The sequence below is a fragment of the Acomys minous genome (assembly GCF_964271855.1).
Source record: "Acomys minous genome assembly, chromosome: 13".
Classification (NCBI taxonomy): Eukaryota; Metazoa; Chordata; class Mammalia; order Rodentia; family Muridae; genus Acomys; species Acomys minous.
The window spans coordinates 32,107,026-32,132,137 of record NC_140495.1 but is presented as its reverse complement, the minus strand read 5'-3'; the positions used below and the strand labels follow the sequence as shown (position 1 = coordinate 32,132,137).

Here is a 25,112-nt window from a genome sequence, read left to right as displayed (position 1 = left end):
CATGGATTGATCATGAGATAAGCTATAACCTACACCAAAGCTGCTTTCTGGAGATGGTTCCCAGGGCAGGACCCCTGGGAGCCACAAGCATCAAGCCTCCAAGGGACTGTGCTCCATCCCTCCCAGCCTCTCCAGTCAGTCAGTCACAGCTGCCACAAGACAGCCCACACCTCTACACCTTAGTCCTGACCCCCACCTCTGGATAAGGCTGGTATCTATCACGGTAACCATGAAGACAGGTTCTCTCCGGAATTGGGATTTGAACCTGGCACACAGCCTCTCTGGGTGGGACCGATGGGCCAAAGGCCTGGGGACATCTAGCCCCAGGCTCCCTCTGGTCCGCTGACCCCACCTGCCCTGCAGCCGACCTGTTCGACATCCTGCTGCCCATGCTCAACATCTACCAGGAGTTCGTCCGCAACCACCAGTACAGCCTCCAGATCCTAGCTCACTGCAAGCAGAACCGGGACTTTGACAAGCTTCTCAAGCAGTACGAAGCCAAGCCCGATTGCGAGGAGCGCACACTGGAGACCTTCCTCACCTACCCCATGTTCCAGGTGGCTGCCGTGACCTTCAAGGGAGCAGGCCGGGGGGGGGGGGGGCAGGCGGGGGGGGCAGGGCAGAGAGCACTGAGGGCACAGCTGGTGGGACACAATCCCCAACAACCCTGGCAGGTGGAGAGCAAGCTGAGCACCCATGCACCTGTCCAGCAATGAGGAAGGTGAGGGGCCGTTTCTGGAGGCAGTCACATGGGGGGGGGGGTCGGGGGTCTCCATTGTCCTGGCTCTCCAGGCAGATCAGAAATGCAGCCTGCTTTCCTCCTCAGCCTGCTGAGTTCAAAGAACTGTTCCTTGCCTCCCCATCTTGCCTTCTGCTCCTTTCCCTCATTGCCCTGCGTCTCTTGTCTGTCGTCACTGTTCCCCCTCCCCCCTCGGCTCTCTGTGCCTTTCTTTCTTTCCACCCATCCCTCATCTCTCTGGCTCTGTCCCTCCATGTCCCCTGCCACTGACAGATCCCGAGGTACATCCTGACACTCCATGAGCTGCTGGCCCACACACCTCATGAGCACGTGGAACGCAACAGCCTGGACTATGCCAAATCCAAACTAGAGGAACTGTCCAGGTGAGTGCCCGGCCACGGTGCAGAGGGTTGGCAGGGAAGGGCTGAGAATCTCCTCAGAAAAATCGTAGCCCACCTCGCTTCAAAGCTGGGTCCCCCACCCACCCAACCCCCGACTGACCTGTGCAGCTTGCACACAGGCCTAGGTGAAGCCGCACAGGCTGGGTGCTGTTCCTGGCACAGATGGAGCCTGCAGAATCCTGGCGTTCAAGTGGACCCATCACCCAGGAGAGGGAACCTCCAGTAACTTTCAACACCTGTTTCCCCTTCTTTTTCGATTTCAAATTGTCAGACCCTATAGTGAGCCAGGTGTAGAATCCTAAGGGGAGGCAGGAAGGTCAAAAGTTCAAAGCCAGCCTCTACTTACTACATGCAAGTTGGAAGCCAACCTAAGCTACATAAGACTGTTGCGGGGTGGGGTGGAAAAGGAGGGAGGAAGAAGGAGAGGATGTGTGTGTGTGTGTGTGTGTGTGTGTGTGTGTGTGTGTGTGTGTGTGTGATTAAACAAAACAAGGTGGGAACATCGCTTATTTGATAGAGTGCTTGCCCAGCATGCATGAAGCTTTGCAATCGGTGTCCAGTACTACATGAAACCAGGTAGGGTGGTACCTAAAAAATAAGAAAAAAATTGTAGTAATAAGAGCCCGCCCCCCAAGGATGAGTATCCCAGGCGACCAACTGAGGTTCCCTTCAACAGCAGAGAGTGACACTGGTCCTCTGGTCCAGAATCACTGGCCTGGCCCTCTCTCTGTCCTACAGTCCAGAGAGGGCCTTCCTCTCTCCGGGAGCAGAATCAGGATGCAGGACAGGGAGCCCTGTCACACTGCACCCAGGTGCTGGGCAGCGGCGGGAAGTGCTCTAGGTTGGGAATGGAGCTCAGAGGCAGATCTAGTGGGGACTGCCGGATGGACTGGGTGGGAGAAGGAGAAGAGGCCGGAGATTCCAGACGAGATGCCTGTAGACACCCAAGAGGAGGAGACCAGAAAGGAGGGTTCTAGGGTCTGGAATGGAGAGTAGTCATCAGTTCAGCGACAACCACAGTGCTATGAGGCTGCCGCAGGAGTGACTTCAAACAGGAAGACACCAGAGCCCAGGCCTGAGCGGAGGTGACAGCATGAGGGTGGGCCCTGCGGTCAGACATGGGAGTGAGGACCAGGGAGGCTTTAGCTTCCGGAAGCCGGAAAAGGGTAACTAAGAGACAGGTGTCAGCTCCAAGCTAGGCAGAGGAACAGGCAGGGACAAGCAGGTGACAGGCAGGGGACAAACTGCTCAGCTTGATCCTTTTGAGACCCAGATGAGTTACTGAGCTATAGGGGAACCAGAGTGAGCGTGGTATCAGGTGTGACAGCAGAGGGACAGAGCCAACGGCAGGGATGAAGGACCCTCTGTCTATCTTGTTCAGGAACAAACTATACAAGCTCCTCCCTCCCCAGGGAAAAGGCCTAGGGTGCCTCGCAGGGATTCCTCATTACTGAGGGATGCATGCCCTGGAGCAAATGGCACACAGGTGGCCTGAGAGGCCTTAGGTACGCAACCTACTCCTTCTTCCTTGTACCCAACACCTGCATCTTCACCTGGCCCAGACCTAATGGCGCCTTGGAGTGTCCTTTCATCCTCCATATTGTGTTGAGAAAGGGTCCGGGCAAGATAAAACTATCAGAGAGCTAAGCGCTGCCCAGGCTAGCCTAGGAACCACACCTCCTTCTCCAATGCTCACCCTCGCTGTTTCCTCCAGTACCTCCTGCTGCATTCTCTCTAAGGACCAGGCATTTGCTTTGTCGTTTTATCCTCAACCACTGTAGCACCACCGATAACACAGACCATCACTTCCAGGGCCCCCAGGGCCCTCGAAGAGCTCACTACGTGTGCACATGGGTCCCCAACACCAATCTCAGAAGCCGACCTTGTCCTGACCAGCCTTCCAGCTGGCCTTGTCAAGTCAGCCTGCCACAGGGGAGTCCCCTCTCTCTACGCCTTTCAGAGTCCAACATTCCCCAGCAAGACTTCACCCTCACCACAAGAAATGTTCTCTCTGCTGCCACCAGCCACTTTTCAAACAGGGCCCCATCTCCAGGAACTGGGTGTCTAAGAAAAGATTTTTCTGAGAAGGAAAAGGGGAAGTTGAGGCTACTAGAGAAGTGAGCCAGTGTAGTTTACAATAAAATGAGAGTCCTTAACCAGAAAAAAAAAAAAAAAGTAAACTGAAATGCTGAGCCCCACCTCCTTTTGCCTACATAGGAGCTGAGGATCCCCAGGATAGGCCTTCAATGGTCTGTTTATTTTATGGCCCACCCAAGCACCTCTCCCTGAAATTAAACCACATGTGGTCACCAGCCCTCTTGGTAAAATTGAGTGTAGGACTCCAGAAATCAGCAGAAAAGCATAAGATATTCTCTTCTTGAAGTGCGTAGGGATTTCTCCAGAACTCCCTACTCCCAAACGTATTCATTTGCTTTCCTAAGAAGCCTGGGAACCCACCAGGGCAAAATTGCCAGAGAATGTCTTTTTTCTAGTGCTATTTTTTTTTCAAAATAATTAAATGGCGCCATCTGCTGGCGAGAATGGGAATTGCAAGGATTCTTCTCCTCCCAGAAGACAGATAGAGGGCCAGTTTTTCTCCAAGCCAAAAGAATGGGCAGGTGCTCCCAAATCTTAGGCCATTCCAGAACCCAAGCAATATTAAAAGATACATTCATACACTCAGGAGGCATGCAGACCGCTGTGAGTTCGAGGCTGGCCTGGTCTACAAAGCGAGTCCAGGACAGCCAAGGCTACACAGAGAGACTATCTCGAAAAAACAAAAATACAAAAAACAAAAACAAAAAACAAAAAAAGCCGGGCGTGGTGGCGCACGCCTTTAATCCCAGCACTTGGGAGGCAGAGGCAGGTGGATCGCTGTGAGTTCGAGGCCAGCCTGGTCTACAAAGGGAGTCTAGGACAGCCAAGGCTATACAGAGAAACCTTGTCTCGAAAAACCAAAAAAAAAAAAAAAAAAAAAAAACAGAAAAAACAAAAATAAATAAATAAATATAAATAAAAGCATAGACATGTAAAGATATTGGATAAAGATCTGAGACATAAAGCTCTTGACTAGAGTTCAATTCCCAACAAGAAGGAAAGAACAGCCTGAGGAAAAAGAATACAGGGGTAATGAACTTTTCTTGCAGTTGAGAACAGTGTGTAGTAAGCTGTGGGTAACAAACAAGGGTATCCTGGGCTCACTTGTCTCTCCTGAGCTGGACTTGCTATCTATCCTACAATGTTCAACACTGAACTATGACCTGCCTGCTTCCAAGCTGCCAATTTCCATTTTGGTTTTTCTAAAACAAGCACCTAGTGAGTTGGGCTGCCAGGGGACTAAACCAGGTGGAGCCTAGGCAGTGTCCAGCGTACAACTGGCACTCAGTGGGTACACATCCCCCTCCCCTTCTTAACTATGGGCCTAACGTCCAAACTTCTCTTCTTAGGTTTGCTCAGAGAGCCAGCACTGCCCTCCCTGAGAGTGGGACAGCCTGTCTCTTACTTCCTGTCTCCCCAGGATCATGCACGACGAAGTCAGTGAGACGGAGAACATCCGGAAAAACCTGGCCATTGAGCGCATGATCACTGAGGGCTGTGAGATCCTCCTTGACACTAGCCAGACCTTCGTGAGACAAGGTAGGGCAAGCTGCTCTGCACCCTACTGAGGGCTCCTCAAGAGCAGGGCGGCACTCGGGGGACAGCACTCGGGAGACAGCACTCAGGGGACATCACCCGTGGACTGGCCTGCAACTGTCACTATGGAATGTTCTGGACTGCTAGGGCTGCAAACGCTCTTCTCGGAAGCAGAACCTAGACACGCACGTGCAGATGCTCTTAGTTTTCAGTTTTCCTCGTGCCAAATATGAGTCCCATGTTAGCGGGGGGGGGGGGGGGGCAGGGGGGGCGGGGGGCTTGTTGTTGTAAGCTCTGACCTGTGTCCTTAGGTAGAGAAACATGGGGACAGGATGAGGACAGATAGCAAGTGGCCCTGGGAATAACAGGTGTTTGCTGGAGGTAATGGGAGGGTGTCCGTGTTCGATGGTTCTTCCTGAAGTGGCTCTTCCCACCTCTGGCTCCTGAGAACGAGTGTCTTGAGAAGAGTTCTGGATGGCATGGTCCTGCTGAGCTCCTGGTAGCTCAGAGACATCCAAGCCGTGATGCATTTGAAGGTCCCCTGGTGCAGCTGCCATGTTCTATGAGAAACTTAGCACTTGCTTGTGTGTCCCACATGGATCTCTGTGCCCCCCCCCCCAAATATTCCTCCGGCATCCCCTCTCCCCAGCTTTGGAATCCTCTAGTAAATAGCTTTGGTGAGAGGCTTACACGGATCTGTACATCAGAATCTGGCCTCCAGGGAGGATCCAATAGCCATTATGTTCCATGGGTGGTGCCTGGCTGTGGCCCCCAAGTGCCTTCCTGGGGCCCACCTGTGACACATAATGCCAAGAGGCAGCTCTCTGTCCCTGTGTCTCCCTGAGTTGCGCAAGGCATGTTCCGCGACAGAAGCAAACCCCGTGACACCTCTTTCTGCCTCTCTGAAGAATACCCTAGAAAGAAGCCCCTCCTGGAGTAGGAATTTTCCCCTCCCCAGACCAGAGAGCTGCCCCATCACCCAGAAAAAGGCACTGGAGCCTCTCCCAGCCCTTCCCACTTTTCAGCCACACAGCCAACCCTGACCCTTGCCCTGTGTGCACCAGGTCCCCAGAGGACAGAGCCAGCCCCACCCTGCAGAAGAAGACATATCACAGATGGACATGCCGGACACAGCAGCTATGGAGAAGGGCGAGGGAGTCAGGGAAGCGGGCATCCCCAGAGAGGCTAGACAGTGTGGTCTAGAGTGGCATTTACTATGGGAGAGAGAGAGAGATGATAATGAAGAGGAGAGGAGCTGGAAGGCGAGCTCAGTGCAAAGCATGCTGTCAGATCCCTACCGACAGTGAGGGCCATGGGGAAGGAGCCTGTAGCACTTGTGCTGAGTGGGACAGCCAGCACAGAGGCAGCCACCTACTCTACCCAGCAATGGCTTTCGACTGTATTACGCTGGGGATTACATACTCAGTCTGGGCTCTGCGGTTAAGTGCCTAGATTAATTGGTGATGCCTGCTGTGGCCACAGCTGTGCAATATATATATCATGCAGATACACCAGAACCCACCTCCAGCTCCCTATTTCTTCAGCTTCATTTCCAACCCTCAGTGAAGCTCTCCATTTCTTTCAGGGCCCCTTTGATTGCCAACCCCCTGATCCTTGGCTGGGAAGTTGCGAGGCTCTGTACAGAGCTCTCGTCATCCCCATCACCTGGGCCTGAGGCTGGGCTAGAAGGACTGAGCAGGGGATTTGGACTACCTTGTTCCACGACCACTTATGGGCTGCATCTCAGTCCCCAAGGCTGGGCCAGAGGGTAGCGTCATCTGAGGCTAGGCTCAGAGCCTCCTCACCACCACTTCCTGCTCCAACAGGTTCCCTCATCCAGGTGCCCATGTCAGAAAAGGGCAAGATCACCAGGGGGCGCCTGGGATCTCTGTCCCTTAAGAAAGAGGGTGAGAGGCAATGCTTCCTGTTCTCCAAACACCTCATCATCTGCACCAGAGGCTCGGGAGGGAAACTGCACCTGACAAAGGTAAGGCTGTGTGAGAGGAGCCGCAGGGCCTAGGGCTCAGGCCCACAGGCTCCTCCTTCTCTTCCAGGCTGGAGGCTGAAGCTACAGTAGGATGCTGAAGCACTTCGGTGGGAGTTTGTGAGTGTGTGAGCACCTAGGGAGAGTGGAGAATCCCCTCCAGGCAAGGATTAGAGCAACACATAGCATCTTTCTCTGTTATCTCCAGGCAAAAATTGTCAGACAAAACCCTCTTGAACTTCTCAGACACTCGCTCACTCTATCATAGGAAGCCTTCCTCAGGCCAGGTGACCCTGGGAGGCTGCTGAACTGTTGTCACCAGGTCTTCCTTCTTGTAGCACAAGCTCAGTGGCCTGCATCATGCCAGTAGGCAGAAAGAAAGAGGCATCTAGACCCCAGGACCAGTGCTCTTGCTGGGTACTCAACTGCACAGCCTTACCTTTTCTTCAGCAAACCCTTCAAGCATTCCTTGGAGCAAGACAAGCAAGCAAGGCCCTGTGAGCATGGCCTTCAAGACCTGCTCAAATTCAGCTCTGCTGTAAAGCCTGGGGCTCAAACCAAAACTACTGCTCCCCAACACAACTCATTGCCAGCCTCATTGCTCTGAACCCCAGCTGGTCCCAACTCTGTCACCCGTGTGACTGTGGAAATGTCCTTGCCTTGTATACATGTCATTGGTCAAACAAAGGTAACAGCCCCCACTGAAACACTGCTTGAGGTAGCTGGCAATGAGATGACAGTGCCTATGAATTTGCCGTGGTGATTACGAGCTCTTGTCTCTCTGTGCTGCCATCTCTCCCCACACTAAGTCCATCCCGTGGAAGCAGATGGGATTTCCAATGTGAACATTGCAGCAGCCTGGAAAGGCCAGAAGGCGCCCTTAATTAAGTGAGGCCATCAACGAAACCATCCTTCAGGGACCTGGATGCCTGGTCTGCAGCCTCCTGTTGAGCTGTTAGATCAAGCGCTGGCTTCAGGGAATACCCTGCTTATGTTAACATGTCAACAAATTAGCTGGTTCGCTGCACACGGAGAAATTAATTTACAAATATTAAACACTCGAGTTCCAACCAAACGGTGTCAAGGGAGGCTTTTGCTCACTGTTAGGTCCAAGTTCTACTCCAGACATGCCTGTCCAGGTCGGGAGGGTCACGTCTCCTGTCCTTCAGCGGTGGAGCAAGCACAGGCAGGTTGCACCAGAGACACGAAAGCAGCTTCCTGATCAGAGACTGAAAGTTCTTAGGTTTACATTGGTTTTTTGAGTTCTGAAAGGTTAGCCTGGGAGCTGGAAGCAGGGGGGGTGGAGGCAGGGTGGGGGTGGGGGTGGTGGCTCAGCAGTGAAGAGCACGTGCTGCTTGTCCAGACGACTCAGATTTGGTTCTCAGCACTCACGTCAGGTGGCTCACTGCCGCCTGTAACTCCAGCTCCAAAGGATCTGATGTCCTCCTCTGGCCTCTGTGGACGCCTGTGCACATGTCACACATACACAAACACACACCCAAGCACACGCACACATGCATACACACGCGCATACACACACATTAAAATTTAAATATATTTTTAAAGAAAATGTTGCAAATAACGAACACACGGCCAGGGTGTGACCAAATTCTAGCACTGCTGAGCACCGTACGGACCTCAGACATGTCACATGACCTCACTAAAGCTCAATTTCCTTATCTACATAATGGATATAAAAATGCTTCCCCAAGAATACTGGGGGAGTCCTAGTGCCCAGTACAATAAATTCTCAATAAGTTTAACAGTTGCTATTCTATGTCACTATGCTATGATAATGAGCTTGTCATATTACTGACAGCAAGGCCTCCAATACAACAATAACTGTGGCCAGCCCCTATCACAAGTGTTTTATGAATATTTAATTTCTAAAACACCATCGAGGCAGACAGTTACTTTCTTGGTTCACAGGTAAGATAAAGGAAGTAAGAGATTTTTGTTATTGTTGTTTTTTGTTTTTTGTTTTTTTGAGACAGGGTTTCTCTGTGTAGCCTTGGCTGTCCTGGACTCACTTTGTAAACAAGGCTGGCCTCAAACTCACAGTGATCCACCTGCCTCTGCCTCCCGAGTGCTGGGGTTAAAGGTATGCACCACCACGCCCGGCTGAAGTAAGAGATTAGATTATCATGGGTTCTTAAACTATTACAAGCCAGAAAGCTGGGATGTAGCTTGGTGGTTGAGCACTTGCCTAGCACACAGAAGGTCCCAGGTTCTAACCTCAGCACTGCATGTAAATAAGAGACTGTCAGACCTTAGGAGCCTTCCAGGATCGTCAAGGCCAGTGAAGTCACAGGTCAAGATTACTGTTCAAAGGTCCTGGGAACTCTAGGCCACTAAAGAAGGAAGCGAGAAACAGACCCCAGGGCCTGGGAATCCCCTCAGATGCTCTCCTCACAAGTGGCAGCCTATATAACACAAGACCATAATGATCCAGGCAAGCAGTTAAAAATAGATTCTGAGTTTTGTAACAACAACAACAAAAAAAATGGGCAGCCTTCCCAGTATTTTCATATAGAAATCAGTCATGGGGCTGGGTCTATATTAACATTAGATCTTGTAAAATAAACACTCACTGCCTCGCGGTTGCTGTGGGTCAGGTCAGAGCGGCTTTGAAGTGGTCTTGGCTCAGGGCGCCAGTTTGCAATAGCAACGTTTGCCAGACCGCAGTGCTCAAAACGCTTGCCCAACCAAGATGGTCATTCACTGGAGGCCTCAACATGGTACCTGCTTCTCCTGGGACAGGTGTTCCAGAGAGGGGGGGGGGGGAAAACAACAAACAGGAGGCTGCAGTTCCCAGAGCTGCTTGCCTTTGCTGTCATGTGGTTCTTCTTGTTCAACACTGGTCACAGCCCAACCTATATACCTAAGAGGAAGCACATTATTCCCCCACTGTCAAAAAGGGGGTGTCAAAGCGTCTGTGGCTACGAGGACTGCCACCAGATTCTCCTCTCACCAAAACAGTGTCCAAGAAATGACAGGGAGGAAAAGAGTTGCTGACCTAGTGCTGAGATGAGGCCCCTGAGGCTTTCTCGGGACCCCACCGAGAGCTGACTAGGTGATGAGGGCAACATCTCACTGACCCCTCTGACTTCATTTCTAAATCTGTAAAACAGAGTTAGCGATGCATATAAAGGCTCCATGAAGCTGGCCTATTTCACCATTGGCAGCATGAGGGATTGGCCAAGAACAGACGATTTCACATTTTTATAGATTTAGGTCTATGAGGTAATTCTCAGAGATGCTGATGCAGCAAGAGGAAGCTAAACAGGACAGATTCCGGCCCATCTGCCCACAGCTTGACCTAAGCCTTCATCAGGAGTGGTCTCCATGAGGAAAACCTCATTTCACCCACCTTGGTGGGCTTTGTACAGCAAGCTAACGTCCTTTGCCTGCAAAGCAGAATGTCCACTCGGCCTGTGCCACATATATGTGTGTGTGAACGTGTGGCTGTTTGGGATAGAGGCCCTTCCCAGCACTGGTGTTCTGGGACTTCTATTCTAGAACATGGACGCCTGGTCCAAAGTGGTGCCTGCTGCTCTTTTTCAGAATGGAGTCATATCCCTCATCGACTGCACCTTATTGGAGGAACCAGAAAACACGGATGAGGAAGGTCAGTGTCCAAGTTGCTAATTTGTAAGCACGGTCACACAGATTCACAAATGTGCGTGCGCGCACACATGCACACACATACGCACACACATTTGCACACATCCACAAACACACATATGCATGCAATCCGGCATGCTCATTCAGCAGGGTTGGGGCTTTTCAGGATACACTGTATCAGCTGATACCTTGTAGCCCCTGACCCGGATGCAAAAAGGCAAGAGAACAACCCAGGCTGAGGCAGATAGCTGACCATTGTGTTCCATCTCCCCGCCCCCAGAAAGATCCTAAAACTGTGAACTTAGTCTTTCCAGTAAACAACTCCCAAGAGTCCCAGGGTCTAACATGTGTTTTGCCCTGGATTTGATCCCTGGCACTGAAAAGAGAAAAGCAAAAGAGAGTTGAAGATCAGCAATAAAATACCTAGGATTTACTTTCACATCAGGGAGCTGTAAACCAAGCTGAATGTTCAGCCCAGTCCACAACAGTTTCAGATGTCAATGTTTCTTGTCCCAGGTGTTAGTAGAAAGGGCTGGGTTTTGAGGCCCCCGTCTAACCCAGGCCCAGCTGCCTCCCTGCTAGTAGAGTTAGCTGTGTCCTGGGTCAGAACCCATTGGTGCAGGGAGGGCAGAAGATGTACCCTCAGTGACTCAAGCTCTGAGCCAAGAATCTGTGTGCCTATAAATTACTAATGTGTGCTAGATCTTCAGTCTTCTCCTTTTTGAAAGGGTGACTCTCACTCAGCCAAAATCCTAAAACACTATTCTAAAAGGAGCAGTCAGAATACTCCCAGATCCTCTACTGGTGCCTAAGTCAGGGACCAGAGAACCTTATCCAGCCCACAAGCACCCACACTCACTCTGCTAACTAAATATTTTGTCACTGGAAAAGCCAAAGGAACTGGCCAGGACATAGACCACTTGGACTTTAAGATCGGGGTGGAGCCAAAGGATTCCCCACCCTTCACAGTCATCCTGGTGGCCTCATCCAGACAGGAGAAGGCAGCGTGGACCAGTGACATCAGCCAGGTGAGCAGCATTGCCTGTTCCTCAGAGCACTGTTGTCCCTTCATGTTTGGCCTGGGGAGGGACCTAGATGGAGAGGGCAGAGCTGTATTGTTGCATGGGAAAGCCCAGAGCCCTCCAGGTCCAGAGGCCCAGGCCGGGCTGACTCAACCTATGGGTACCATTTGCAGCATGGGTTTAAAGCTTTAAGACTTTCAGGCTCTGCTTTCCAGTGCCCAGACCTGTGAATAACAAAGGTGTCTGTACATCATTCTGCTTTCCAGGTCCTTATATGCACACGCGCGCACACGCTCGCGCGCGCGCGCACACACACACACACACACACACACACACACACACACACACACACACAGTCTCGGCACTACCATCTAAGGAGGTCAGATGCAGCACAGCTTGAAGCTCCACAGTCCTGAGATTCATGGGCACCTACTCCAGCAAACCAGGGCAGGCTCCTGAGGTCCAGGCCAGCATCCATATGCCAGAGAAAGATGGAATTTTGCCCCTTTGCCTGTTGCAAGCAGTAGAATTGTTCTCCCTACCCTATTTAACCATTAAGCAGGAAGGATTGACTTCTCCAGGAAAGTCAGCAGCAGCCCAAGGCATTGGGGCACCTGAAAGTGCAAGAGGTGGGAAGTTGAATCAACTAATGGGGCTGTCAGCAGATCCTGGCTTGGGCTCCAAGAGACAAAGGGCAGTCCCATCCCTTCCCCTCCCCCCTCAAAAGCAGGAGCCAGGTCCCAGAGTGTCTGACTGTGGCCATTCGCTCTGCAGAACTGGTTGGGTGTGTTAGACCAGTTGGCAGCAGAAAGGACAGCTATGGTTGGCTTCCTTCCCTGTGTCCTGGGGGCTTGGACTGTACCTGAAGGGCCTCCTTCGCTAGCTCCCTGCCCTCTTACCTCTGTGCCTTGCTTCAAAGCAGGGTTTGGTTGAGGGGGGAAAAAAAAGACTGAAAGAACCTTCCAGATAAAGAGCAATAGTAAAACACCGCAGATTTACCTTCATGTTGTGGAACTCTAAATTAAACTGAATGCCTGCACAGTCTATAAACGTTGCAGACATCATCATTGCCTGGTCCGAGGGATACGAGGTGGCTAGGCCTTCTGGCAACCCACCCATCTTGAGGACCGAGGCACAGTGGGATTATGCATAGTGTATTCTTTTGAGTTTTACCCTCTCCCTACCCCACCTCACCCCACCCCCAAAAAACAGCATGTTCTGGAGAAAAATGGAAAGATCAAACCAGATCCTTTCCTGTCCCATCAAAGGCTGGCTGCCCTGCTAAAGGGATCCATAGGGACCTTTACCCACTAGCAACACGGCTGATATTCATGAATATGGGTCTCCCAGCCATCTTCCCTTCAAGAGCCATCCTGGCAGCTTCCCGGGGTTCCTCTGCGGTCTCCACAGCACTCTGACTAGAGTTACCTGCAGAATGAGCTTGAAAAAGAGTCTCAGATTTCTATATTCCCCCTTCTGGTGGGTGGAGAAATTTGACTAGGGGGAAAAAAAAAACCAGAAATCTTCCCCTTTGTGCTACTTCCTCTGTTGTCCTGGCTTTGGCACAGGGACTGGGCCTGAGGGCACCTGCCACCCACTGTGCCAGCTTTCACTTTCCAGTGACCTCCTGTGGCCTCCACTAACACACAACCTGAAGGCCACTAAGATTCTGTGATGTACATGGAGACCCCGCAGCCTTCATCTAGGAGGGACCTTCTCCTCAGCAGAAATGTTAAGCCCCAGGGTAGAGGGCTAGGGAGCCCCCTGCCCCCACCCCTCAGATTAATTCTCCATATTTGGTTGCTTTTGGTTTTTTGTTTGAAGACAATCTGACTAACGTAACCCAGGCTTGTGTGAGACTTGTGATCCTCCTGCCTCAACCTCCTAAGTGCCAAGCATAGAGCACTTCACTAGGCTCAAAAGATGTATCTTTAAGTGTTGTTTGGGAGGGCTCTTCTTATTGAATGCGGAATTTCATTTTTGAATTTTTTTTCAGGGACTGAGTAAATATCCTTTCATCATCCCTGCTGCCAGCCTGTGTTGCGCTCCCCACCCCCACCCCCACCCCACTGCTCCCCATGCATCAGGGCATTGACACAGGGCATGGGCAGAGGACAAGCTCCCTAGGCAGCTTCCCAAGAGCCCAGATCATTGTGGGGATCCCCCATCCTTCACTCTGGCCTCAAAGGACACAGCAGAGTGGCCAGAGTCTGATGCATCTGCTTGGAAAGCACCCTGGTAAAACAGGGGCCATTAAACCCATCTGGGCAGATAAAGAAACAGACTCAAGAAGGCCAAGTCAGTCCCCCGAGGTCACTAGACTTCCAAAAGTCTCTGTTGGCCTTGGAAGTGCACTTGAAGCGTGAGGACCCTGTGTTCAGGCTGGGAGAGCTCCAGGTGGGTCTGGGTCCCAGTATGAAGACTGGGTTCTGAGCCTAGGGTCCCCTCTGTTTCCAGTGCGTGGATAACATTCGGTGCAATGGGCTCATGATGAATGCATTTGAAGAAAATTCCAAGGTCACCGTGCCACAGATGATCAAGTAAGTGCCCTCAACTTGTCTCCAAAAACCAAGCACCACTCAGATACACTAGGACCTGGACAGGGCGAGCCCTGGGGCTGGAAAGATGCTGTGTTTTATGACGGGGGATGGTTTTGTGTTCTGAGTTAATGTCCATTCGGATGGCTGCTTTGGTGCAGCTTTTGTCGTGGTTCGTTGGCTTTGCACATGTTGGCTTTTTTTTTTTAAATAAATTTTATTTACATTTTGGTTATTCTTCATATTGGGCCATTTAAAATATAATATTCAGAATGAAAATTCTACATACTGTTTCCTAGGGATTTTTCTTCTAATTACAAAATAAATACATAGAACATTTCAAAAATACATAAAAAACCTAATTGCAGGGTGCAGCTGCAGGGCCAGTGCATCTGTTTGAATAGTCCTTCGAGACAAGAGGAATAACGTCCTGTTGTACGCAGTTTTTCCAGCCCCTGCACAGCATCCATAAACTGCCTGAAACATCTTTTGGCCAGGGATTCCCACCTCATATGCCACCTCCCTCTCCTCCCTTCCCTCACCCTGTAGTGCCTTGGCTGTTTGGCTCCCACCTCAACCTCTGAATCCCAAGCCTGATGATGTCAGTGGGTACCTCCCAGGACCGCACCGCCCCCTGGCCTGTGATGACTATGGCTGGCCTCTCCACTATTTCCCATGAGTGCTCTGGGATAAGTAGATACCACAGGACTTAGTATCTGAAGGATGTCAGAGTCCTGTACTCACACTTGCCACCAAGATAAAGACAAGCATGTGGTGAGCCTATTGGGTATTTCTGTTACATACCTTCCTGGTGAGAAGTCACTCTGCACGTTTAGAGATGAAGGAAAAACTCTTTCATGACAGCACGGGACTGGTTCTGGCTAATGCACAACAGGGAACAATCCTTCAACAGACTCTCCCAGCCTATATACACCTTTGGTTTATCCATTCCCCAAATGTTCTTCTTTCTTACGTGTCTTAAGGTCCCAATCACTGGTTACATTTTCAACAATTTAAACAGAGACCAGCGACTACAAGTCTTGACATTTGGGCAAATAGATTTATACAGTGATGATATTGCCAGTTGCTTCTCAAGGACACCAGTGTTGTTCTTTTTGAATAGTTGCTGCCTCGGGCCATTTTGCCCATCAACAGAATTATGTTTTATGGTATTCCAGGTCTTAACAACAGATGTCACCCCGTGTTGCCCCTTTGAGTTGCCTCTTAGAGGCATGGTATTGATCTGGGAGTGGGCCTAATGGCTGGTTGTTAAGTTAGGGGTGCCTTCTTTGTCATTGGAATGGAACCCAGTTGGAGATGAATCCCTAGTAAACAAACTTTGACATAAGTCCTTTCTCATCAGTGCTAAGCTTGAGTTGTCTCTAGCAAGCTAGTTAGGGTACCACTTAGCTCCCTTGGTTACCTAAACTCTACTTTGTGTGACTTAATGTCTCCTAAGCAAGTTGACTAGAAAATCCTTTGTAACATCAATTTTATTACTTCGAGTTTCTCCTACATCGCTGAGGACCGGCAGAGATAGCTTTGGGTGCCCCCAGTCCCCTTAAAACTCTTTGACACTGGTCAGGTATTAGTCCTCTCACCTCTACTGCAGAAACACCCAGCTGTGTTGGCAGTGGGACCAATAGGAAGAGCTGTTCTGTGAGCCAAAGAGACACAGTGAAATGCCACCCTGCTGGGAGGAGGGTGAATGCCACAAGACAGTTTGTTTGGCACCAGAAGGTTTCAGGGGATGAGGGACTGATTCACTTGACACAGTTGAGCAAGACTTCCTGGAAAAGGGAACCCAGAGCTGGCGTCTAAGGCCAGTTGCAGTTTGTTAAATAGAAAGGCATTCTGGGAAGCAGGGATGGTGTGAGAGTTTGCTCAGATTCAGGACAGTGCGGTGTGTTTGAGAAACAATGAGTAATCCCATGGGGATTGCAGAATGCCATGCAGGCAGTGACCTGGGTGAACAGTGGTCTCTGGGGACCTGATTAGACCAATTATCCCGTGGGCCTTGGAGCAAACAGGCTCAAGGACCAAACTAAGATGTTTCACCATAAGGTTTGGTGAGTCCATTTGAAACAGAGCTTAGAAAGCAGGTTTGGGAGTGGAGAAATGGAATAGTAGGTGAGAATGGCTTATAGTCAAGTGCCTGCCCCACGTTACCTGAGTCTCAGTTACACAGTGCTCTCCTGCCCTGCCTTTCCCCCATGTTGTGTCAAACCTTCCCTGATGCGGAGACTAGAGTGAAAGTTAGGTGAATAGGCCCAAACTATAGAAGGTACTTGGTTCTGTGGTACACATTTGCCCTCTCCAAGACGTAGAAAGGCACATATGCCTGACATAGCTGAGCAGATCAGTTAGCCTAACCAACAGGTGTGACGTTATCTGCATGTGGGTATCATCACATGGGATGTCTAGCTTAAGACTTGGTGAATATTGAACATCCTTTGGGCCATATTTATAATAAGTAAACACTTGGTGCCCATACAATCCGTTGATCCTTTACACATTCAGCATACAGATGCTGTAGTTTGTATGCGTGCGTGCTATGTCTCACGAGCTATTTCTATACTTAATTTCACTTCTTGTTTCTCTGAGCTTTTTATAGCACACTCAGACTTTATTAACCAACACAGCAATCTACACCATGTGGTGAAAGATGGGGCTGGTGAGGTATGTGGGATTCAGTTAACAATGTTGTGTCTGGCAAGCTATTGGGTTTTATTCTGTAAGTGGTAGGGCTATACCCCAAGGGTATCAGCTCCATCCCCTTGGTGGCCACTCTGATAGAGGCCTTGGGAGCAATGGTATCAGCTGGAAAAAAGCAAAGGGCTGAGCAGCTGACTTGATGCTCAGGTTTGTAAAATGTTCTGTGTCCTGCAGCAAAGTTGAGTTAGATAAGGCCTTCCCTATGTTTCTTTGAGATGGTTGCATTTGATATGTCATTCTTAATGTAGGCTTTGTGGTTTATTCTGCATACTATGGGTTGGGACCACTTATCCAACTTCCCCTCTGGTCAGTGCATCTGGGAGAGACGAGGCAGAAGGACACTGTATAGCCAGGACTGGGATAATGGGGAACCACTACTTGTCCACACACTACCCTAATTTGCTGTTCCACCTCCTAGATTCTCCCTCCTGATCACTGGGAGCGCTTGGGGAAATATCAATATTTATTGAAATTTCAAACCCCATTATTTCCAGAGAAAGTGCTCACCAGTTGAACCTGAGGCCTCACATATGCTCAGCAAGTACTCTACCACCCAGCTGTACCACCAGCTCCCAAAGAAGGCACCTTAGACATGGTGCAAATAGAAAACAAATCTGTTGCTCAGTTCCTCGGACCTCTGTCTGTACCCTTGAGTGGAACATGCCCTCTGCAGAACCAGGAAATTCAGAGCTGTCAATCACTTACAGCTTCCTGTATTCCACGCACTGTGCTAGGCCTCTTAAACTGGTTCATTCAGTCTACTCTCGAGAAAGCTTTGTGGAAGGCTTTATTTCCAGGTCACAGATGAGAAGACTAAGAACTGAGGAATAGGTGTTGTCTAGGAAACAAGGATAGAGCTAGGATCAAGCAGTGTCCATCACACTGGACCCAAGGATGCTGTTATGATTTGAATGTGAAGGACCCCACACAGGTTCATATGTTTCAGTACTTAAGTACCCCGATGATGACACTATTCTGGGACGTTGTTGAGCCTGTAGACGGCTGAGACCAGTTTGAGGAAGTGACTATCTAGAGGGCAAAAGGGCTTGAGAGTTATAAACGTGTCTTGCTTCCAGATTCATCAAGACGTAAGCTAGCCATGTGCCATTACTCAGCCCTGACCCTGTGCCACCACCCTGCCTTGAGCTGGGCTACCTAACTAAGCTGTCTTCCCTTAAGTTACTCCAGTCACAGTGGTGAGAAAGGTAACAACTACCTATGCAAGCCTGCTCTCGCCTCAGCAGTCAGTATACGCTGAATTCTGTTTCTTTAAGTACTCTTTGCTCTGGCAGCTCATTATGATAAGATTTTTCAAGCTTATCCTTTCAATAAGAACATCTGTTTATTTGTTTATTTATACACTCCTCTATTAACATCCTACCCAAAACACAAAAGATCTAATTGAGCTACTATCTGAAAGTAGAAACAACTACCAAGATACGGTCTTCAATGTACAGTGAATAGAGGGCAATAGAAGGAAGAAAGAAGGACAAAAAAAAATCAAGTGAACACTGCATTTCACTCTGAGATTTTTCAGTAGTCAAATTTAAAAAGGGGGGGGGAACATGATTGCACCCAGAAAACAAAACAACAACAAAACACAGCTTCAGAGTCCTTGCTTAAGCTCAAATATACTTCACCCTCTTGTTATTAAAGGGAGTCTGCTATGGGTCAGCCTTCATCTAGCACTGCCTCACACAGTGGCCCAGAAGAAGCCATTGATCTTAAGTTCGCACACAGTTTAAACCCATCGCTCCATCTTCAGTTCCCCCTTGTGACCTGAGTGACTAACTCTCATATCCTGGCAGCCCACAGAGGAATGGGACCTAAGGACAGAGCCAGTTTTAGAAAGTCCTAGAAAAAGCCTTGGGAAGGTCTTGCCTGGGACAGATTCCTACCCATGCAGTGATCACCACGGCCAGAGGGAAAGACTTCAGTAAGTCCATCTCAGGCTACCTGACAGGCCCCGAGGGCTCCTTCTTCTATTAGAGAGTTAAGAGTCCGTCTACCAAATAAATGCTCAAGGAGTAGCCAAAGTGAGGTCAAGAGCAGAGTGGCCTGTGCTACAAAAGCTGAGGAGATGGAAGAGATATAAACTCCTGTGCTGCCCACCCACGCTGGCACGTAAGTTAGAAGTTCATGGTGAGAGGCCTTACAAAGCCAGCTTCATCAGTAATAGCTTCTGGGAGCTATGAGAAGAAAAAGGTCTTGATAGGCCTGTGGCCAACTGCACTGATGACTTTGTAGGCCAAGATTTTTTTTATTTTTATTTTTATTTTGTTTTTTATTTTTTATTTTTATTTTTTGGTTTTTTCAAGACAGGGTTTCTCTGTGTAGCCTTGGCTGTCCTAGACTCGCTAGAAATTTTATAATGGCTGCTGGTACACAGTTGTCATCCCAGCACTTGCAGCAGAAGGATTTTAGACTCTGTACAAGCCTGGGCTACACATGACAACACTGTCCCAAACTAGAAAGGAAAGAGAAAGAGAAGTGAAGAGGAAAAAGCATATGGAGATCAGGGGGGTTCAGTCTAAATCAGCTATTGTTATGTCAAGGGGCTTAGTTCCTTGTGTGCGTCTCAATTTAGGACTGTCACTAAGGATTTACCTGTTGATAGGCTGTGGAGCCTGGTTGAGAAGTATCTCTCTAGAAAGATTTCGTGGTTCTTCTATTGAGCATCCCAGGGGGCATTACGTCTGTGAGACCGCTTTGCCCACTTAGTCTCAGGAGCACAGATTACCACTTTAGCATATTGTACTACAAGACCACAAGAAGTGCCCGAGCCTTAGCCACATCCAAGAGACCATTCCACTCTGCTGGAGGACAGGTTTTTTTTTCCCTCGTGGTCTTTCTCTGAAAGTTGTACCCTTTGTGGACCCCAAGTTGACATGGTGTTGCCAGCCAGCTTCCTGCACAGCAGGCCAGGCACCCGCCAAAACCTAGAGACACCTCAAGGCAGAAAAACAGCAGCTGGTTTCTTATTTTCTCTTCTCTTAGAACACTGGAATTTCCCTTAAGTCCTGTCAAAAACTCCCCACCCCGTATTACATTTTGTTTTGTTTGTTTTGTTTTAACAGTGTCTTGCTGTGTTGCCCTGGCTGGTCTAGAACTCACAAAGTAGACCAAGATGGCCTTCTGCCCCCCAAGTGCTGAGATTAAAGATGTGTACCACCACACCTGGCCCTATTTTTTTTAATTGAGATATATTCACACAGCATAAATTCCTCCACTTTAAAAGCACAATTCAGTAGATTTCAGTATATCCATTATGTTGTACAACTCACACCAGCATCTACTTCTAAAATACTTCCATCACCCACCGCTGCCGAAAAGAAGAGATGACTTACATATGAACAGTCAGTCCCACTGTGCCCACCCAGCACCTGTCATCCACCAGATTACTTCCTGCTACTGTGGTTTGCCGTTCTGTGCTTTCTTATAAATGGAGCCATAGTGTGCATGGCCTGTTTTACTTAGCATAATGCCTTCAAGGCTTGTCCACGTTGTAGCATAGATCCATTGCTTTATTCCTTTCCACGGCTGAGTAACATCCCACTGTACTTTTTTGTCCATTCATCTGCTGATGCTCATTTGTGAGTTTTTTCCATTCTGCTCTATTATGAACAATGCCACTGGAGACATAAATATGCACATTTTTATGTGAATAAAATTCTTGTGTGTGTTGGGAATCTGGAAGCACTTTTTTTGAAGTTTGTATTTTTCTGATACTGTTGTGGGGGACAAGTGCTGCATAGTGAAGGATTTTTAGAATTTGAGGGAAAGGACTTACAGTTCTTTCTTGGGGTTTTTCTTCTGAAGTTTCCAGGAAGACTGTTCTTGATTGGGAAGTTGACAAGATGGCCTAGTGGTAGCTTCAGCCCAGGCCTGGTGAAGAGACGCCACTGGCCCCAACAACCTTAGACATTCGTCTCCTCTTTCTCCTCCCTCAGTCCTCCCTCGGGTCCAGTGCCTCCTTATATTGTGATGATGTTGACATCTGCACACATGTCGCCTCTTCCCGCCTTCACCCTCTGCAGGTCTGATGCCTCCTTATATTGTGATGACGTTGACATTCGCTTCAGCAAAACCATGAACTCCTGCAAAGTGCTGCAGATCCGGTACGCCAGCGTGGAGCGGCTGCTGGAGCGCCTGACGGACCTTCGCTTCCTGAGTATTGACTTCCTCAACACCTTCCTGCACTCCTATCGGGTCTTCACCACCGCTGTGGTGGTCCTAGACAAGCTGATCACCATCTACAAGAAGCCCATCAGCGCCATTCCGGCCAGGTGCATGCACACTCCTTGCCATCAGCGTCTGCAAGAAGCCCTGGACTCTGACACGATGGTTTAGTGGGCAGAGTCACCTGCTACGAAGCCTGCAACCCACATGGTGGAAGGAGACAGCCCACTCCTGCAAGTTGTCCTCTGGCTTCCACATTCGCTCTATGACCCTAACATCCCCAAAAACACACACACACGCACACGCACACGCACACACACGCGCGCACACACACACACACACACACACACACACACTTAAATTTATTTAGACATTATATATAGAATCCCATCCAGGTACGTACACCCCTCCTGAGCCCGCACACTTCCATGACATTGAGGTCACTGAAAAAGAGGCTGTCCCAGAAGTGAGGATGTGATGGCACACATCATTCCCAGACCACAGAGGTAATGCATTTGGAGGCCATCTCCCCCCCCCAAAAGGAGAGTGGGCATGATAGTACAAGCCTGGTGGTCCCAAAGCTCTGGAGCTGTGAGTGGAAGGAGCAGAAACACAAGGGCATCCTTGGCTATGGAACCTTCTAGAGCTCTGCTGGGAAGACTACATCCTCTAGGGAAGGGTCACTCCGCTGTCCCTCCCTTCCTCACAGCCCAGAGACCCTCAAGGCCTGGCCACCCATGCTGCTGCTCATTAAGCCCCCTTTAGCCCCCACCCCATGCACCTCGGTCAGGAAAGCCAAGAGATATCTACCTTTCTCCCCTCCCTACATCCCTTTCGGAAACATAAGGCCCACCTTTAACAGAAAGAACGAAAAATGAGAGGAAGAGAAAATGGCAGGAAGGTGCCCCTGCTCTGTTTACCCATCATGCTTTAAAGGGAGGTTCCTTTATGGTGTGCTCAAGGTACATCCTCCAGTGGACAGACCCATTTGGCCACCTTGGCTCTGAGGCTATCCTCAATCTCCCTCCCCCTCCCTCCCTCTCCCCCTCTCCCCCTCTCTCCCTCTCCCCCTCTCCCTCCCTCCCTCCCCCTCTCCCTCCCTTCCCCCCCAATCTCTCTAGGGTTTCTCTGGTTAGCCTTGGCTGTCCTGAACTCTCTTTGTAGACCAGGCTGGCCTCAAACTCACAGCAATCCTCCTGCCTCTGCCTCCCTGAGGGCTGGGATTGCAAGCATGTGCCACCACTCCAAGCTATCTTTCACACCTACATCACTGAAGGTCTCCAAGTGGCAAGCTAGGGCCCAGAAAGGCCAAGAGACTTCCCACAAAGCCCCTAGAAGACTGCAGCTGAGGTGGCCTTAAAAGCAGGCCTGGCCTCAGGATTGCTAAGGTGCTGCATTTCCACCCCTCCAAACCCAGTGGACATGTAATGACATCAGATGAGTCACTAGGCCATCCCTGAGCTTCTCCACTCACAAGGCATCCCTTAGGACCACTGTAAGGACAAGGGCAGAGCGTGGAGGTGAGAGTAACCTCATGGGTGGATAGAGGCTCTGCAGAGGCCTGCAGTCAGGAGCCATAATACCTCAGGAAGAAGGCTGAGGTAGGAGCATCACATAGAATCACCCTCACCACCAGAAACTCAGGCCCTGCAAACCCTCTAATCACAACCCTGTGCAGGGACCCCCCCCCCCAGGCTTCAAGGATAATGCCCATAAGGGACACACTGTCACGCCATCAGGTACTCTGAGCCCTATAGGAAACAGGCCAGGTGGGCAAGTCTACACCAATGGCTCTTTCTCCCTCTTCCCTCCCCTCCCCACAGGTCACTGGAGCTCCTGTTTGCCAGCGGCCAGAACAACAAGCTTCTGTACGGAGAGCCCCCCAAGTCCCCCCGTGCCACGCGCAAGTTCTCCTCACCACCACCCTTGTCCATCAGCACATCGTCCCCAAGCCGCCGGCGGAAGCTGTCCCTCAACATCCCCATCATCACAGGAGGCAAGGCGCTGGACCTGGCAGCACTCGGCTGCAGCTCCAATGGCTTCGCCAGCATGCACTCACCCATGTCTCCCTTCAGCAAGGCCACGCTGGACACCAGCAAGCTCTGTGTGACCAGCAGCTTCACCAGCAAGACTCCAGACGAGACCGATACGACCACAACCATGACTACAATGACAACCACAACCATTAGCACAACCACAACCCCTACCCCTACCCCAACCCAGACCCCGACCCCGACCCCGACACCAACCGCAACTCCTACCCCAACACAGACCCCGACCCCGAACCCAACCCCAACCCAAACCCCAATCCGGACCCCAACACAAACTCCAACCCCAGCTCCAACTCCAACTCCAGAGAATCCTGAGGAGCCCTCAGCCCTTAGCAAGCAAAGTGAGTGGACGCATGAACAGAACCATCCTGTTAGCACTTATCACTGTAAAGCTTGGCTGTGCTGGCCTTGGAAGGCCAGGGTACAGGCAGTGCAAACTGGTAGCCATGTGGAAGGGATAGGTTGCCAAGGTGAGGCCAGCAGAAACTCCCAGGATATGGCCAAACTCTAGATGAGTGTCAGCTGAAGTTCTCGGATTTGTGCATTCCCTCTCCATCCCACAGTAGCATCCTGCATCCCTTTACTCAGATCATCTCGTTGGCCCCTGCCCTCAGGATTCACAGTCTAGCTTGGGGACCAGACCAAACACTGATGCATGTTACGTTTGAAAGGTGCTAAAAGGGTGCAGAGGATAGGCTGGGGCCACTATCAGGAGGGCCAGAGAAGGCTTCATAATGGATCTTGTCAGATTTAATGCTCACTAATAGAAAGGGAGAACATTCTAGACAAAAATAGTGCAACACAAAATGCTGAAGAATAAGGAAGGTGGCCGGGTGTGGTGGCGCACCCCTTTAATCCCAGCACTCGGGAGGCAGAGGCAGGTGGATCGCTGTGAGTCCAAGGCCAGCCAGCCTGGTCTACAAAGCGAGTCCAGGACAGCCCAGGCTACACAGAGAAACTCTGTCTATAAAAAACAAAACAAAACAAAAACAAAAAAAAGAAGAAGAAGAAGGAAGGCATTGCATGCTCTAGGAACAGCTCAGCACACTGAAACACCAAAGGTGGTGGCAGAGACCAAGATCCTGCTGGGGCAACCAGTGCCTTCCTGTCTACAGCCTCTCCTGATCATTCTAGAAGGATCCCAGTTGGTTGAGTTAGCTCATATCAGCCCATATGCCAGGAACTACCAGCATAGTCTTGCTATGTGTGTGTCTGTGTGTCTGTGTGTATTTGTCTATATGTGTGTATCTGCATGTGTTTATCTCTCTGTGTATATGTCTCTATGTGTGTATGGGTGTGTGTGCCTGTCTGTGCGCATTTGTGTAGGTGTGTGTGTGTGTGTGTGTGTGTGTGTGTGTGTGTGTATACATTCTTGAGCTGATCACAAGCCCCAGCCTTTGAAAAGGGCACAGCTGGGGAGAAGAGGAGCCATCGAGGCTCCACCACTAAGGACATTCCCATGGTGCAAATAGATGATGTGCACAGCTCACACAGCTGTAAGTTGGTAGCTAAGGTAACAGCTTGCCAGAGAAGCCAAGAACCATCCCATGTGTGTGATGTTTGGGATCATTAGGCAACAGTGTGAAGCTCAGAATTTTTTCCAGCACAAATCTGCAGTGAGATCCCATTGTTACCTTGTGGAATGTGGCCCTAGTCAGTTCTACAAAGCCACCTGGTACCAGAGTTCTTAATGAGTGACCCAGGGACCCTCAATCTGTCTAACCCTGTGCTTCTGTGAGCTGGTTGGGTAGACTTTTCTAAAGAGACCTGTAGCTTCCAATGGGCTTTATAAACAGGCTCAAGTGTTTTCTCCTTATAGTTAGGGAAACTGAGGCCTGGAGAGGTTACATTCCTTCCTCCCACCCCACCACCACCTCAAGGCTCTGGGAAGATGGCTCCATTGGGAAAGTGCTTGCCACAGGAGCATGAGGAACTAAGTTCAATATTACCCACATTAAAATGCCAGGCTCAGAGGCATACCCCTATAATCCCAAGTGCTAAAAAGACAGAGACATGAGGCTCAATCTAACTGAATTGTGAGCTCCAGGTTCAGGGAAAGACCCTATCTCAAAAAAATTAAGTGGAGCACAATTAAGGAAGCCACTTGTCAACTTCTGGCATACACATGCGCTCGTGTGTGTACACACACACACACACACACACACACACACACACACACACACACACACAATTTTTTAGCCAAAACACTGTACAAAGAATATGTAGG

General features: G+C 49.9%; 1 protein-coding gene across 3 annotated transcripts in view; it reads left to right on the top strand.

The window, feature by feature from the left end:
• RASGRF1 (Ras protein specific guanine nucleotide releasing factor 1) overlaps window positions 1-25,112 on the top strand; it is a 106,804-nt gene that overhangs the window by 49,131 nt on the left and 32,561 nt on the right. For all 3 annotated transcript variants that reach the window (XM_084752248.1, XM_084752247.1, XM_084752249.1), the window contains exons 7-15: window positions 364-557; window positions 1,013-1,122; window positions 4,658-4,776; window positions 6,600-6,760; window positions 10,322-10,385; window positions 11,273-11,409; window positions 13,861-13,943; window positions 20,693-20,941; window positions 22,658-23,226. In XM_084752248.1, the coding sequence (XP_084608374.1) occupies window positions 364-557; window positions 1,013-1,122; window positions 4,658-4,776; window positions 6,600-6,760; window positions 10,322-10,385; window positions 11,273-11,409; window positions 13,861-13,943; window positions 20,693-20,941; window positions 22,658-23,226 (1,686 nt within the window). The remainder of the gene's footprint in view (window positions 1-363; window positions 558-1,012; window positions 1,123-4,657; window positions 4,777-6,599; window positions 6,761-10,321; window positions 10,386-11,272; window positions 11,410-13,860; window positions 13,944-20,692; window positions 20,942-22,657; window positions 23,227-25,112) is intronic.